Source organism: Sciurus vulgaris (assembly GCF_902686455.1).
Source record: "Sciurus vulgaris genome assembly, chromosome: 5".
Lineage (NCBI taxonomy): Eukaryota > Metazoa > Chordata > Mammalia > Rodentia > Sciuridae > Sciurus > Sciurus vulgaris.
In genome coordinates, this window is record NC_136465.1 from 54,100,418 (window position 1) to 54,117,787 (window position 17,370).

The following is a 17,370-nucleotide window of genomic DNA, read 5'->3' on the forward strand; positions in this document are numbered from 1 at the left end:
TTTGCTGCCCAGATTTGTCTCCAGCTCTGGGCTCAAGGAATTCTCCTGTCTCAGCTTCCAAAGTGCAGGGACTATAAGTCCCAGGCCAACAAACCCAGCACCAGAATTTTTATATATTCACATACTGTTTAGGAACCTTTTAATTTTATGGCAAGCTCAAAAATTGAGCAATGATGCAAATAGAGTGCAAAACAGATTTTGCTTAATAGTTAACAGTTAATAAATACCAGAGTCCTGATAATTCTAAGTACTTTGATATGTAGTTCTTATATACAAGTGAATTCTTTGTAACACTAGGACCTTAAAAATAAGGAAAGAAAGATATATTATTAATACCTAATCCTGTGAATCCACTCAAATATCCCCAAATGTCACCATGTTGGCATTGCATAACAATAGGACTTAGTTCACAAGGAAGCATTTCATTTAGCACCAATTCTCCTTAGTTTAGTTGCATGTGCTTTGTTAGGCATTTGCGACCTCGAAAAGGTTTATAACTAAAAGTTAATTATTTTAACAATCTCCCTCAATTTAGGTTTATGAAATATGTCTTTATGATTAGACTTAAATCATGCACCTTGGTCACATTACTATGTGACAGTTGTAGTGTTTGTTTCATTACCACCTAAACAATGACAAACCATTTCAATTAGTTCTACCAGTGAGAAAGCCATTTTGATGTGTTGATTTTCTTACTGATAAGACTTATATTGATCAGAATGTATTTCCATAAATCTCTCGGCATGTCCTTATTTTCAAACACAGCATATCACGGGTTCATTTTTATTTTCTCTGCCTTAGTCTTGAAATTAACCATTTCTCTGAGATTCTCCTTTTGTTAGAGAAGAGCATTTAAAAACCACAAATGGGTGATACATACATATATTGTGATTTGATACTTAGGACAGAGATCAATTCCATGCCTGCATATTAAGAAATGTTCACAACTCATTTTTCCTCATCCACAATTTGAAAAATCACCACAAATTTTGTCCGTGTGTTGCCACGTACACATTGATATTTCAACACCAGTGGGGGCAACAACATTTTGGGTTGAGGATTAGTCAATAATTTCTGAATTCCCAGATCTGCAAGATTTTAGAGGCCCTACTATGTTCCTTCTACTTTCTCCCACACAGCTACTTAGTTCATGCAGATATTATTTTACCTATGGTTTAAGTTCTACATTATAGTTTTGGTGCATTCCAGTGAAGGAATTTTGTAGTACTTGCCTTTGTGCTTGTCCTAATTTCTATTTTACAGAAGGCCTTTGGGTGACTAAAATACCTACTTGATACTTTTAGCATTGGAATTCAACTCTGAAAACACATTCCTCCCTGGGTAAGACTCTATCCTATCCGGGTTCTTGTCCCAAAATGTTTTCAAACATCTCATGTTACTGATTTTCCTTCAAGTAACCTGTACACATGAGAATGACTGAAAACTTTATCTTATGGTATACCTCATTTCAATCTATAACTTCTTTCAAGATGATCTATTCTCGATTTTAACTCTTTTCCATTATACAACTCTTCCATTATAGAACTCTTGTCCTCTGATATCCAGACCTATATAACCTTGTGTTTGACAATTCCAATGAACAGAACTCAGAATTAACATAAACTGCCCTAAAAATTTCTCCCAATTTTTCCTTTCTTAAAACATTGCCCTTTCCTCAATATTTATTAATAATTTCAGTATCTAAAATTTATGAATAATTCTTAAAATCTCCCTTCCACTTAATCTTGATAAATTTCTGTAGATTCTTATGAGAATCATCATCTCCCACATGCTACTATATTTTTGTTCCCTCTGATATATTTTACAGGATTTTTGTTATCTACACAGAATAAATTGATTAAATTGCGTTTTCTTACATTTATTATAAAATCCCATCTTCCTTCATGATTGCATTGTCAACTGCTTTCCTACATTTCCTATCTAATTTCCTAGACTTCATTCCTTGACTCATGATTACTTGACCTTCTATATCACTTTCTTTTCCCTATGCCTAAAACATCCTTTCTTATATTCTCAACTATTTCTGCTTTCTTTATTCCTGTTTAACCTATTCCAACACCTCACCAGGTCTCATTATTCCAGGTTTGTTCATCAGTCAAGCTTCTTACTGTTAAAGTATTATTGTATTTGGTCACCATGAAAAGTGTATCAATAAAGACAACAACAAGCTAATAAAGAACGATCTCATCAATATCTACTTCATCTCTATATAGTAACATTGAATAAGAAACTATTCATCACATTTTCCATAGCACCCTGCACTCACTCTCATGTATTTTTAAATAAGCATGTCATGTATGTATTTAATAAAAATATTCTTACTCATTATATTGTGAGAAATTACATATCAAAGAATACTACAAGTATTTCCCAAAAGTTGATAAAAATTCGATATTAAAAACATCTTACATTGCTCCAGGATTCATTACACATGTACTTTCTGGACAGTAACAATTGTAGATGTCATCATAAGTTAATCCCACATTAATTCCAATTAGCTGTGCCAGAACAACTGAAAATGCCTCTAAGGATATTGTCTTGGGGTGCTAAATAGACAAAAAACAAAAATAATTGCTTCAGTTTTTCTCCACCACTTTGATTTGTCAACTTTTTGTGCCATTTTCATAAATGTACAATCAAATTTGAGAAACTACTCTACTAAAACTATTTTCTTAGCAATATGGAACACAAAAAAACTTTGGTAAATTTTGTTATTCTTTTGGTCTAAGAATTTATTAGTCCAAATGGCAGGGTGCTATGGAAAATGTGATAAAATGAAAATAAGATGAAAGTCATCATACATTTTTGACATATGATTGAATAAAAAAAAAACCTCAAAAATATTTTGCTAAGTAGAATTATTAGCTAAGTAACTTATTTTTGGAGACAACATTGGGAAAACTTCAATTATGAAGAGTTAAATGAACAATCAATTTTGACTTTAGAAATAGTTCGAGAAAAGACTTGAATTATTTTTTCTAAAAGCAGAATAATATATAATATCTTTCAGATAGTATTCCTTTGCAGCTCTAGCAATGAGTGATCTTTTTACTGCCTCTATAATTTTATCTATTATGCTATGTTATACAGTAATAAATAATTTGGCTTATTTTTTAAGCACTCTGTCTTTTGTGGTTTAATGACTCATTTTCATAAACCATGAATAATAAACCATCATATGGCTTTACTCAAGTTTGTTTATCCATTTACTAATAAAAGGACATCTTGGTTACTTTTAATTTGTGGCCGTTATGATTAATCATTCATATACATGCTTTTTTGTGGACACATAATTTGAGCAAAAAGTAATAGATGATTGTTGGATGGTATGTTAAGAGTAAGGCCAATATTATAAAAAATTTAGAACTCTCTTCCAAATTGACTCTACCATTTTGATTAACAGTCAACAATGAATGAGAGTTACTATTTCTCCACATATCACAAAACTCAGTGTTGGGGACTCCAGTATGATATTTAGCAGGCATAGTGGCTACTTCATTGCATTGTACTATTACTGATCTTAGCAATAAGGCATTCTCAACATAAGCATGAAATTAATTATTGGATTTTGGTAAATGCTGTTTCTCAAATTGAAGATGTTTCCTTTTATTCCTACTTTGCTGAGAGTTCTTATCATAAATTGTCCTGAATTTGGTCAAAGGTCCCCCCCCCCCCCACTGACAGGATCAAGTGATTTTTCTTATTTAGTCTATTAAAATGAGGAATTAAACTAATTGTTTTTTGACTGATGCATCAGCTTTAATATCTGTAGAAATATTCCCTGTATAAATATTGACAAGGCTATAGAAACTAAAAAATAAAAAATCAACAGAAATTATGGAGTCAAACATTACAACAAATGAACTGAAATATTTACGAGAGCAGTTCAAAAGCAGATTGATTAGACAAAAGAATCAGTGAAAATGAGGACAGATAATTTGAAATCATGTCAGAACACCAAAAATGACTTACTATCAAGCAGATGAATATATGTCATGCAAAGAGAAGAGAGAGAATAAGAGACAAAGAGCAGGTATGAGGAAATAATGGACAGAAAACTTGGTAACCAAACAAAATTTGGTAATAAAGAAAACTGGAATCAAGTTAATGAAATCAAACAGGACTAAACCCATGAGAACCTCATTGAGATATATTACAATCAAACTGTCAAAAATCCAACACCAAGGGCAAATCTTGACTGCATGAAGTCAATAGTGACTGACTAGTCACATATGAGGGAGCTCTTATAATATATTGGTGAATTTTGCTGGAAAAGCATTGCAGGCCAATAGGGATTGGGAGATACAGTAAAGTACTAAATGAAAGAAACTCAACTGAAAAAATAATTGTGAAAACAAAAGTGTCATACATAAATAACAAAAAATAATTTTTTCAGAAATAAAAAAGTGTGTTATCAGTAAACCCAATCTATAAGAATTCTAAAGGATTTCTTCATGTTAAAAAGAAAGTGCGACTGTTCGGTCACAGTCCCAGAGCGAGCTGGAGGGTGAGTCAGGCCGCCTGCATCGCGGAGGTAGCAGGCGCCTGTCTTGCAGAGCTACGTGGCGGGCAGCCAACCCACCCAACCACCAGGCCAAAGACAGACACCATCACTGAGTGACCCTGCCCGACTACCACACCGAGGTCTGTCGCCATTGCGGAGCAAGCCAGCAGACAAGCCAGCCTGCCTGCATCGCGGAGCTAGCCAGAGGCTTCTTTATAAGCTGGTGCAGGCATTTTGAATTATTCCTGAGGGTGTGGCCATCATCATCAGAAGGGCAGCTCCCTTCCTGAGACACCTACAGGAGGCTAGAGGACCTTTGATAGGACCCAGGAGTCAAAAAAAGAAGGTATTAAGAGAATCGGGACCAACTCAGAGACACTGGGTGAATCTCTCCCACTGGTTGGGCTCCCAGAATGGGGCAGTAGTCCAGAAACGCAGGGAACATCGTGGAGTAGAGTGGCCCGGTGAGACTTCCTGCTGGAGCCCAGAACCCAGTCAACCAGGAGCATTGCAGAGGAGGGCCACACTATAAGTCAACATGGGGAAAACTGCAATATCTCAGATTTTCACTACTAGAGGGATAGATACCTGAGCAATATGAGAAAACAAGGGAAGAAAATGTCCCAAACAAACCTAGATGGTAAAGCAATAAAATCCAATGACAGCATGGCAGAAGAAATATCAGAAGGAGAGTTCAGAATGTACATAATTAAAACGATCAGGGAAGCAAATGTGAGGAGATGAAATGCAGGCATTAAATGATGAGATGAAAGAGCAAATGCAGGCATTGAATGATTGCACCAATTGAGAGTTAAAAGAGCAAACACAGGAAGCAAAAGATCATTTCAATAAAGAGTTAGTGATATTGAAAAAAAGCACACAGAAATCCTTGCATTTAAACCAAATTAAAAACTCCATAGAAAGCATAACCAATAGGATAGAACACCTGGAAGACAGTACCTCAGATATTGAACACAAAATATTTAATCTTGAAACAAAGTTGACCAAACAGAGAAGATGGTAAGAAATCATGAACAGAATCTATAAGAATTATGGGATATCATGAAAAGGCCAAATTTAAGAATTATTGGGATTGAGGAAGGCACAGAGAAACAAACCAAAGGAATGAACAATCTATTCAATGAAATAATATTAGAAAGTTTCCCACATCTGTAGAATGAAATGGAAAATCAAGTACAAGAGGCTGATAGGACTCCAAATACACACCTACAACAGACCCACACCAAGGTACATTATAATGAAAATACCTAACATACTAAATAAAGACAGAATTTTAAAGGGAGTGAGAAAAGAATCAAATTACATTCAGGTGGAAACCAATACGAGGATATCAGCAGATTTTTCAATCCAGAGCCTAAAAGCTAGAGGGGCCTGGAACAACATTTTTCAAGTCCTGAAAGAAGACGGATGCCAACCAAGAATCTTATACCCAGCAAAACTTACCTTCAGAATTAACGATGAAATAAAATCCTTCCAAGATAAACAAAAACTTAAAGAATTTACAAAAAGAAAGTTGGCATTACAGAATATTCTCAGCAAAATATTCCATGAGGAAGAGATGAAAAACAACCATGCAAATCAGCAAAGAGGAGAACTACCCTAATGGAACAGCCAAATAAAGGAGAAATCAAGTCGTGTCAAAAAAAAAAAAAAAAGAGTGAAATGACCAGGAATACAAATCTTATCTCAATAATAACCCTGAATATTAATGGCCTGAACTCATCAATCAAAAGACATAGACTGGCAGATTGGATTAAAAAGAAAGATCCAACAATTTGCTGCCTGCAAGAGACTCATCTCATAGAAAGAGATACCCACAAACTAAAGGTGAAAGGATGAGAAAAAACATACCATGCACATGGACACAGCAAAAAAGCCAGAGTATCCATCCTCATATCAGATAATGTGGACTTCAAGCCAAAGTTAGTCAGAAGGGATAAAGAAGGACATTTCATACTGCTTAAGGGAAGCATAAATCAGCAAGACATAACAATCATAAATATCTATGCCCCAAATAGTGGCTCATCCATATACGTCAAACAAATCCTTCTCAATGCCGGAAATCAAATAGACCACAACACGATAATGCTAGGTGACTTTAACACACCTCTCTCACCACTGTACAGATCCTTCAAACAAAAATTGAACAAAGAAACCATAAATCTCAATAACACAATCAATAATTTAGACTTAACATACATTTATAGAATATACCATTGAACAAGGAGCGAATATACTTTCTTCTCAGCAGTAAATGGATCCTTCTCTAAAATACACCATATTTTATGCCACAAAGCTAATGTTAGCAAGTACAAGAAGATAGAGATACTACCTTGTATTCTATCAGATCATAATGGATTGAAATTAGAAATGACAGAGTAAAAACAGAAACTACTCCAGCACCTGGAGATTAAATAAAAGGCTATTGTATGATGAATGGATAACAGAAGACGTCAGGAAGAAAATTAAAAAAAAAAATCTTAGATGTAAATGAGAACAAAGACACATCATATCAAAGACTCTGGGACACAATAAAGTAGTACTTAGAGGAAAATTTACTTCATGGAGTGCATTCAATAAAAGAAGAAAAAAAATCAACAAATAAATGACCTAACAATACAGTTCAAAGCCCTAGAAAAAGAAGAGCAGAGCAACACCAAAAGTAGTAGAAGACAGGAAATAGTTAAAATCAGAGCTGAAATCAATGAAAGTGAAACAAAAGAAATGATCGAAAAAATTTAAAAAATAGTTGGTTCTTTGAAAAAATAAACAAAATTGATAAACCCTTAGCCACATTAACAAAGAGAAGGAGAGAGAAAACCCAAATTACTAAAATTCGGAATGAACAAGGAAATATCACAACAGACACAAGTGAAATAGAAAACATAATTAGAAACTATTTTGAAATTCTATACTCCAACAAAATAGAAAATCTTGAAGACATCAACAGCTTCCTAGAGACATATGAATTACCTAAACTGAACCAGGAGGACATACACAATTTAAATAGATCAATTTCAAGTAATGAAATAGAGGAAGTCCTCAAAAGCCTGCCAACAAAGAAAAGTCCAGGACCAGATGGGTTCTCAGCTGAGTTCTACAAAACTTTTAAAGAAGAGCTCATTCCAATACTCCTTAAAGTATTCCATGAAATAGAAAAGGAGGGAACCCTCCCAAACTCATTCTATGAAGCCAATATCACCCTGATACCTAAACCAGACAGAGACACATCGAGGAAAGAAAATTTCAGACCAATATCCTTAATGAACATTGATGCAAAAATTCTCAACAAAATCTTAGCAAATCACATAAAAAAATATGTTAAAAAGATAGTGCACTATGATCAAGTGGGTTTTATTCCAGGGATGCAAGGTTGGTTCAACATTCGGAAATCAATAAATGTAATTCACCATATCAACAGACTTAAAGTTAAAAATCACATGATTATTTCGATAGATGCAGAAAAAGCATTTGATAAAATACAGCATCCCTTCATGCCCAAAATACTAGAAAAAATAGGGATAGTAGGAACATTCCTTAACATTGTAAAGGCCATCTATGCTAAGCCCATGGCTAATATCATTCTAAATTGTGAAAAACTGAAAGCATTCCCCCTAAAATCTGGAACAAGGCAGGGATGCCCTCTTTCACCACTTCTATTCAACATTGTCCTCGAAACTCTAGCCAGAGCTATTAGACCAAGTAAATTAAAGGGCTATGAATAGGAAAAGAAGAATTCAAACTATCCCTATTTGCTGATGACAGGATTATATATTTAGAGACCCAGGAAATGCCACCAGAAAACTTTTAGAACCCATAAGTGAATTCAGTAAAGTAGCAGGTTACAAGATCCATGCTCATGATTTTTGAGACAACAGTCAGACCCCGTAGGACCCCTGGCTGGACTGACCGAGTTCCGTCTCCAGGATCCCTCAGCCCTACCGATCACTCCCTGCCTCCAGGGCCCTCACATCTACTGACTGCTCCCTGCCGCCAGGACCCCCAGACCAACTGACTGCGCCCTATCACCGGACCCCAGACCGACTGATTGCACCCAGCCTCCAGGATCCCACAACCACACCAAACACACCGGACCTCCAGGACCCTGCCACACCAACTGCATCCTGTCTCCAGGACCTCCAGCTGACCACGTCCACCCCTGAGCTGCAGCTCCCCATTTGCCAACACATTTGGAAGCCAGAGCAGCCATCTTGGATAATCCTGGAAGCCGCAGCTCCGATCTTTGGGTCGGGCAAATCCCATTCTGCGACGCCTGCTGGAGGCTTGAAGCTCATTCTCAGGTACCTCTCATACATCGGGCTACTGAACACTGGGAGGTTTCATTATAATATGACTATTATACAGTAGATTTTCTTTTTTCTCCTTTTTTAAAAAAATATTTAAGTTTTTATTTCTTTACATTTCTTGCTTTCTTTTCCTTCTGTTTACCTGTTCCCTCCCTTATTTACATGATGTTATTGTCCCCATAGGGGCTATTTGGTCTAGGATTGCATAGTGTCTGGTTTGGGCACTGCCAATGTTGATCTCCCCTTAAAGAAAGGGTTTTGGAAACCTATAGGGCCACTATAAGCCTGTAGGGGGAAAACTTCAATACTCCAGATCTGCAGCGCTAGAGGGGAAGATACATGAACAACATGAAAAAACAAGGGAAGAAAATGATCCTAACAAATCTAGATTCTATAGTAATAGAATCCAATGACAGTATGTTAGAAGAAATGTCAGAAAAGGACTTCAGATTATACATGATTAAGATGATTCGCAAAGCAAAGGATGAGATAAGAGAGCAAATGCAGGCAATGAATGATAATACCAATAAGCTGAAAGAGCACCTGCAGGAAGCAAAAGATCATTTCAACAAAGAGATAGAGATTCTCAAAAAAAAAAAAAAAATGGAAATCCTTGAAATGAAGGAGACAATAAACCAAATAAAAAACTCAATGGAAAGCATCGCCAACAGACTAGACCACTTAGAAGACAGAACCTCAGACAATGAAGACAAAATATTTAATCTTGAAAATAAAGTCGCCCAAAAAGAGAAGATGGTAAGAAAACATGAACAGACTCTCAAGAACTACGGGACATCATGAAAAGACCAAATTTAAGAATTATTGGGATTGAGGAAGGCACAGAGATATAAACCAAAGGAATGAACAACCTATTCAATGAAATAATATCAGAAAATTTCCCAAACCTGAAGAATGAAATGGAAAATCAAATACAAGAGGCTTACAGAACACCAAATGCACAGAATCACAACAGATCCACACCAAGGCACATTATAATGAAAATGCCTAACATTCAAAATAAAGATAGGATTTTGAAGGCCTCAAGAGAACAGCATCAGATTACATATAGGGGGAGACGAATACGGATAGCAGCCGACTTCTCAACCCAGATTCTAAAAGCTAGAAGGGCCTGGACCAACATGTTTCAAGCTCTGAAAGAACATGGTTGCCAACCAAGAATCCTATACCCAGTAAAACCTTCAGATTTGAACATGAAATAAAATCCTTCCATGATAAACAAAAGTTAAAAGAATTTACAAATAGAAAGCCTGCACTACAGAATGTTCTCAACAAAATATTCCATGTGGAGGAAATGAAAAACAACAATGTAGGTCAGCAAAGGGAGGAACTACCTTAGAGAAAAACCACTCAAAGGAGAAACCAAGCCAACTTAAAAACCAAAAATACGCCAAATGACTGGGAATACATATCATTTCTCAATAATAACCCTGAACGTTAATGGCCTAAACTCATCAATCAAAAGACATAGACTGGCAGAATGGATTAAAAAGAAAGACCCAACAATATGCTGCCTGCAAGAGACTCATCTCATAGAAAAAGACATCCACAGACTAAAGGTGAAAAGATGGAAAAAAACCTACCACGCACATGGACCCAGTAAAAAAGCGGGGGTTTCCATCCTTATATCAGATAAAGTGGACTTCAAGCCAGTTAGTCAGAAGGGATAAAGAAGGACATTTCATACTGCTTAAGGGAACCATAAATCAGGAAGACATAACAATAGTAAATATTTATGCCCCAAACAATGGTGCATCCCTGTACATCAAACAAATCCTTCTCAATTTCAAGAATCACATACACCACAACACAATAATTCTGGGCAACTTTAACGCACCGCTGTCACCACTAGATAGATCTTCCAAACAAAATCCAACCAAAGAAACCATAGAACTCAATAACACAATCAATAACCTAGACTTAATAGACATATATAGAATATTCCATCCATCAATGAGCGGATACACTTTCTTCTCAGCAGCACATGGAACCTTCTCAAAAATAGACCATATGTTATGCCACAAAGCAGCCCTTAGGAAATGCAAAAAAATAGAGATACCGCCTTGTGTTCTATCAGATCATAATGGACTGAGAGTAGAAATCAATGAAAAAGTAAAAAAAGGAAATTACTCCAAGACTTGGAGACTAAATAATATGCTATTAAATGAAACATGGATAACAAAAAACATCAGGGAGGAGATTAAAAAATTCTTAGCGGTCAATGAGAATGATGATACAATGTATCAAAATCTCTGGGACATTATGAAAGCGGTACTAAGAGGAAAATTCATTACATGGAGCACATTCCAGAAAAGAATGAAAAGGCAACAATTAATTGAGCTAACATTACAGCTCAAAGCCCTAGAAAAAGAAGAACAGAATAACAGCAAAAGTAGTAGAAGACAGGAAATAATTAAAATCAGAGCTGAAATCAATGAAATTGAAACAAAAGAAATTAATCAAAAAATTGACATAACAAAAAGTTGGTTCTTTGACAAAGTAAACAAAATAGATAAACCCTTAGCCACACTAACAAAGAGAAGGAGAGAGAAGACTCAAATTACTAAAATACATGATGCAAAAGGAAATATCACAACAGACACCACTGAGATACAGAACATAATGAGAAGCTACTTTGAAAATCTGTATTCCAACAAAATAGAAAGTACCGAAGACATTGACAAATTTCTAGAGACGTATGCTCCTCCCAAACTGAACCAGGAGGACATACACGATTTAAACAGATCAATATCAAGCAATGAAATAGAAGAAGCCATTAAAAATGTACCATCCAAGAAAAACCCAGGACCAGATAGATTCTCAGCCGAGTTCTACAAGACCTTCAAAGAAGAACTCATTCCAATATTTCTCAAAGTATTCCAGGAAATAGAAAAGGAGGGTACCCTACCGAACTCATTCTATGAGGTTAATATCACCCTCATACCCAAACCAGGAAAAGACACATCAAGGAAAGAAAATTCTAGACCAATATCCTTGATGAATATAGATGCTAAGATCCTTAACAAAATATTAGCAAACCGTATCCAAAAACATATTAAGAAAATTGTGCACCACGATCAAGTGGGGTTCATTCCTGGAATGCAAGGATGGTTTAACATCCATAAATCAATCAACGTAATCCATCATGTCAATAGACATAAGGATAAGAATCATATTGTTATTTCAATTGACACAGAAAAATCATTTGACAATATACAACACGCCTTCATGCTGAAAACACTAGAAAAAATAGGGATAGTAGGAACATACCTCAACATTGCAAAGGCTATTCATGCTAAGCCCATGGCCAACATCATTCTTAATGAAGAAAAACTGAAACCATTCCCTTTAAAAATGGGAACAAGACAGGGATGTCCTCTTTCACCACTTCTATTCAACATTGTCCTCGAAACTCTAGCCAGAGCAATTAGGCAGACTAAAGAAATTAAAGGGATACAAATAGGAAAAGACGAACTTAAGCTGTCACTATTTGCGGATGACATGATTCTATATTTAGAGGATCCAAAAACCTCCTCCAGAAAACTTCTAGACCTCATCAATGAATTCAGCAAAATAGCAGGCTATAAAATCAACACTCATAAATCTACAGCATTTTTATACGCAAGCAATGAAACAGCTGAAAGGGAAATGAGGAAAACAACTCCATTTGCAATAGCCTCAAAAAAAATAAAATACTTGGGTATCAATCTAACCAAAGAGGTAAAAGATCTCTACAATAAAAACTACAAAACACTGAAGAAAGAAATTAAGGAAGACCTTAGAAGATGGAAAGATCTCCCATGTTCTTGGATAGGCAGAATTAATATTGTCAAAATGGCCATACTACCAAAAGTGCTATACAGATTCAATGCTATTCCAATTAAAATCCCAATGACGTACCTTACAGAAATAGAGCAAGTAATCATGAAATTCATCTGGAAGAATAAGAAAACCAGAATAGCTAAAGCGATCCTTAGCAGGAAGAATGAAACAGGGGGTATCACAATACCAGAACTTCAACTATACTACAAAGCAATAGTAACAAAAACGGCATGGTATTGGCACCAAAATAGACAGGTAGATCAATGGTACAGAATAGAGGACACGGACACAAACCCAAAAAAATACAATTTTCTAATACTAGACAAAGGTTCCAAAAATATGCAATGGAGAAAAGATAGCCTTTTCAACAAATTGTGCTGGGAAAACTGGAAATCCATATGCAACAGAATGAAACTAAACCCCTATCTCTCACACTGCACAAAACTCAACTCACAGCAGATCAAGGACCTTGAAATCAGACCAGAGACCCTGCATCTTACAGAAGAAAAAGTAGGTCCAAATCTTCACCTTGTTGGCTTAGGATCATACTTCCTTAACAGGACTCCCATAGCACAAGAAATAAAAGCAAGAATCAATAACTGGGATAGATTCAAACTAAATAGCTTTCTCTCAGCAAAGGAAATTATCAGCAATGCAAAGAGAGAGCCTACAGAGTGGGAGAATATCTTTGCCACTCATACTTCAGATAGAGCACTAATTTCCAGAATATATAAAGAACTCAAAAAACTCTACACCAAGAATACAAATAACCCAATCAACAAATGGGCTAAGGAAATGAACAGACACTTCACAGAAGAAGATGTACAAGCAATCAACAGATGAATGAAATAATGTTCAACATCTCTAGTAATAAGAGAAATGCAAATCAAAACTACACTAAGATTCCATCTCACCCCAATTAGAATGGTGATTATCAAGAACACAAGCAACAATAGGTGTTGGTGAGGATGTGGGGAAAAAGGTACACTCATACATTGTTGGTGGGACTGCAAATTGGTGCAGCCACTCTGGAAAGCAGTGTAGAGATTCTTTAGAAAACTTGGAATGGACCTACCATTTGATCCAGCTATCCCACTCCTCGGCCTATACCCAAAGGACTTAAAATCAGCATACTACAGAGATACAGCCACATGGATGTTCATAGCGACTCAATTCACAATAGCCAGACTATGGAACCAACCTAGATGCCCTTCAATTGATGAATGGATAAAGAAACTGTGGTATATATACACAGTGGAATATTACTCAGCTATAAAGAATAATAAAATTATGGCATTTGCAGGCAAATGGATGAAATTGGAGAATATCATGCTAAGTGAGATAAGTCAATCTCAAAAATCCAAAAGAGGAATGTTCTCACTGATAAGCGGATGATGACTCTTAATGGGGGGTGGGAGTTAGACAAGAATGGAGGAAGGAGGGACTGTATAGAGGGAAAAGAGAGGTGGGAGGGGTGGGGGGGGGAAGGAAAAAAATAATGGAATGAATCAAACATCATTACTCTATGTAAATTTATGAATATGCAAATGGTATGCTGTTACTCCATGTACAAACAGAAACAACATGTATCCCATTTGTTTACAATAAAAATAAATATAAAAAAAAAGATCAATGCTCATAAATCCAATGCATTTTTATACATAAGTGATGAATCTTCAGAAAGAGAAGTTAGGAAAACTACCTCATTCTGGATAGCTTCGGAAAAAATATAATACTTGGGAATCAATCTAACAAAAGAGGTGAAAGACCTCTACAATGAGAACTACAGAACACTAAAGAAAAAAATTAAAGAAAATCTTGGAAGATGGAAAGATCTCCCATGTTCTTGGATAGGCAGAACTAATATTGTTAAAATGGCCATACTACCACAAGTGCTATTCAAAGCAATTTCAATTAAAAGTCCAATGACATACCTTACAGGTTTAGAGCAAGCAATCATGAAATTCATCTGGAAGATTAAGAAACCCAGTATAGCTAAAGCAATCCTTAGCAGGAAGAGTGAAGCATGGGGTATCACAATACCAGAACTTCTACTATACTACAAAGCAATAGTAACAAAAACGGCATGGTATTGGCACCAAAATAGACAGGTAGATCAATGGTACAGAATAGAGGACACGGACACAAACCAAAATAAATATAATTTTCTCATACTAGACAAAGGTGCCAAAATATGCAATGGAGAAAAGATAACCTTTTCAATAAATGGTGCTGGGAAAACCAGGAATCGATATGCAACAGAATGAAATTAAACCCCCATCTCTCACCCTGCTCAAAACTCAACTCACAATGGATCAAGGACCTTGAAATCAGACCAGAGACCCTGCTTCTTATAGAAGAAAAAGTAGGTCCAAATCTTCACCTTGTTGGCTCAGGGTCATACTTCCTTTAACAGGACTCCCATAGCACAAGGAATAAAAGCAAGAATCAATTAATGAGATAGATTCAAACTAAAAAGCTTTCTCTCAGCAAAGGAAACATCAGCAATGGGAAGAGAGAGCTTACAGAGTGGGAGAATATCTTTGCCACTCATACTTCAGATAGAACACTAATTTCCAGAATATATAAAGAACTCAAAAAACTCTACACCAAGAATACTAATAATCCAATCAACAAATGGGCTAAGGAAATGAACAGACACATCACAGGAGAAGATCTACAAGCAATCAACAGACATGAAAAAGTATTCAACATATTTAGTAATATGAGAAATGCAAACCAAAACTACCCTAGGATTCCATCTCACCCCAATTAGAATGGCGATTATCAAGAACAGTAGCAACAATAGGTGTTAGTGAGGATGTGGGGAAAAAGGTACACTCATACATTGCTGGTGGGGTTGCAAATTAGTGCATCTGCTCTGGAAAGTAGTGTGGAGATTCCTTAGAAAACTTGGAATGGAACCACCATTTGACCCAGCTATCCCATTCCTTGGCCTTTACCCAAAGGACTTAAAATCAGCATACTACAGAGATACAGCCACAACAATGTTCGTACCTGCTCAATTCACAATAGCCAGATTGTGGAACCAACCTAGATGCCCTTCAATTGATGAATGGATAAAGAAACTGTGATATATATATATATATATATATATATATATATATATGCACAATGGAATATTATTCAGCCATAAAGAATAATAAAATTATGGCATTTGCCGGCAAATGGATGAAATTGGAGAATATCATGTTTAGTGAGATAAGCCAATCTCAAAACACTAAAGGAGGAATGATCTCGCTGATAAGCGGATAATGACACATAATGGGGGGTGAGAGGGGGCGAGAAGGAGAAAGGAGGGACTATATAGAGGAATAAGAGGTGGGGGGGAGAAAAAATTACAGAATGAATCAAAAACTATTACCCTAGGTAAATGTGTGATTACAAAAACGGTATGCCTCTAATTCATATACAAACAGAGAAAGGAGATATATCCCATTTGTTTACAATAAAAATGAATTAAATAAAAAAAAAAGAAAAGTGCACTAGAAAGAAACATCAAGCTTGTGAAAATTATGAAGTTGGGTGATTTTGGTGTGAGTATTCTTTTTTTTTTTTTTTTTTTGCAAGGATTGAACCCCAGATGCTTTACCACTGAACTATATACCCAGTCTTTATTTTTATTTTAAGACACGGTCTCACTAAGTTGCTTAGGCTGGCCTTAAACTTGCAATCCTCCTACCTCAACCTCCTAAGTCACTGGGATTGCAGGCATGTGTTATTGCATCCGCCCGAATTTAATTTTTGGGGTTGTATAGAATTCAAAGAACAAAAATAAAGAAAAAATAAAAGTTGTATGCAGTGAGTATTCAATACAAAAATATGTAATTTGAGACATAAATAACATAAAATGGAATACAAATCTATAAAGACTAGAATTTGTGTATGTAATTAAAGTTGTTTTATTAGCTTATAATAGACTTAAGTTTTTAAGATAGTTTATGAAATTGCAATGGTAATCAAAATATATTCCGTAAAATATATACACAAGGAAAGATCAGAGAATCAAAGCATATAATAAAATATCAATAAAATACAAAGAAGTTAATGAGAGAAGAAAGGAGGGAAGATATTCGGTGTACTTGTAACATATACATGAAATAATCAACTAAACACAGAGAAAACAAAATAGCAATACTAAGTTCTTCCTAATCAGTAGTTATTTTAAGTGTAAATGTATTAAAATCCCAAGTCAAGACATAGATGACTGAAATGGATTAGAAAAGAAGGATCTAAGTGTACACTATCTTGGAAAAACTCACTTAAGATTAAAGAATACAAATTGGCTGAAAGAGAAAGAGAAGAATGTAATTATTTCATGGAAACAACCAAAATAAGAAAAAGGTAGCTATATTTATATCAGAAATTAATAAATAAATGCTTTTGGTCAAAACTGTTATAAGAGAAAAAGAAAGGTACTACATTCGCAGTAAACTGCAAATTCAGCAAGAAGATACAATCATAAATATCATGCACCAAATATCAGAATACCTCAAAGTATTAAAAATACCTGGAAAACATTGAAAGGAGAACTCCACAGCAACAAAGTAAGAATAGGAAACTCCAGTACTTCACTTTCGATAAGGGACAGAACAACCAGGCCGTTGATACTTCAATATAGAAATTGAACAATAAGACATATCAGTTCGTATACCA

General features: G+C 35.5%; 1 protein-coding gene across 1 annotated transcript in view; it reads right to left on the reverse strand.

Annotated features, from left to right (window-relative positions):
• Nucleotides 1-17,370, reverse strand: part of LOC306661039 (A disintegrin and metallopeptidase domain 3-like) — a gene marked incomplete at both ends in the record, with an annotated part of 81,480 nt that overhangs the window by 13,997 nt on the left and 50,113 nt on the right. The window contains one exon of the mRNA XM_079139874.1: nucleotides 2,431-2,567. Within this exon, the coding sequence (XP_078996000.1) occupies nucleotides 2,431-2,567 (137 nt within the window). The remainder of the gene's footprint in view (nucleotides 1-2,430; nucleotides 2,568-17,370) is intronic.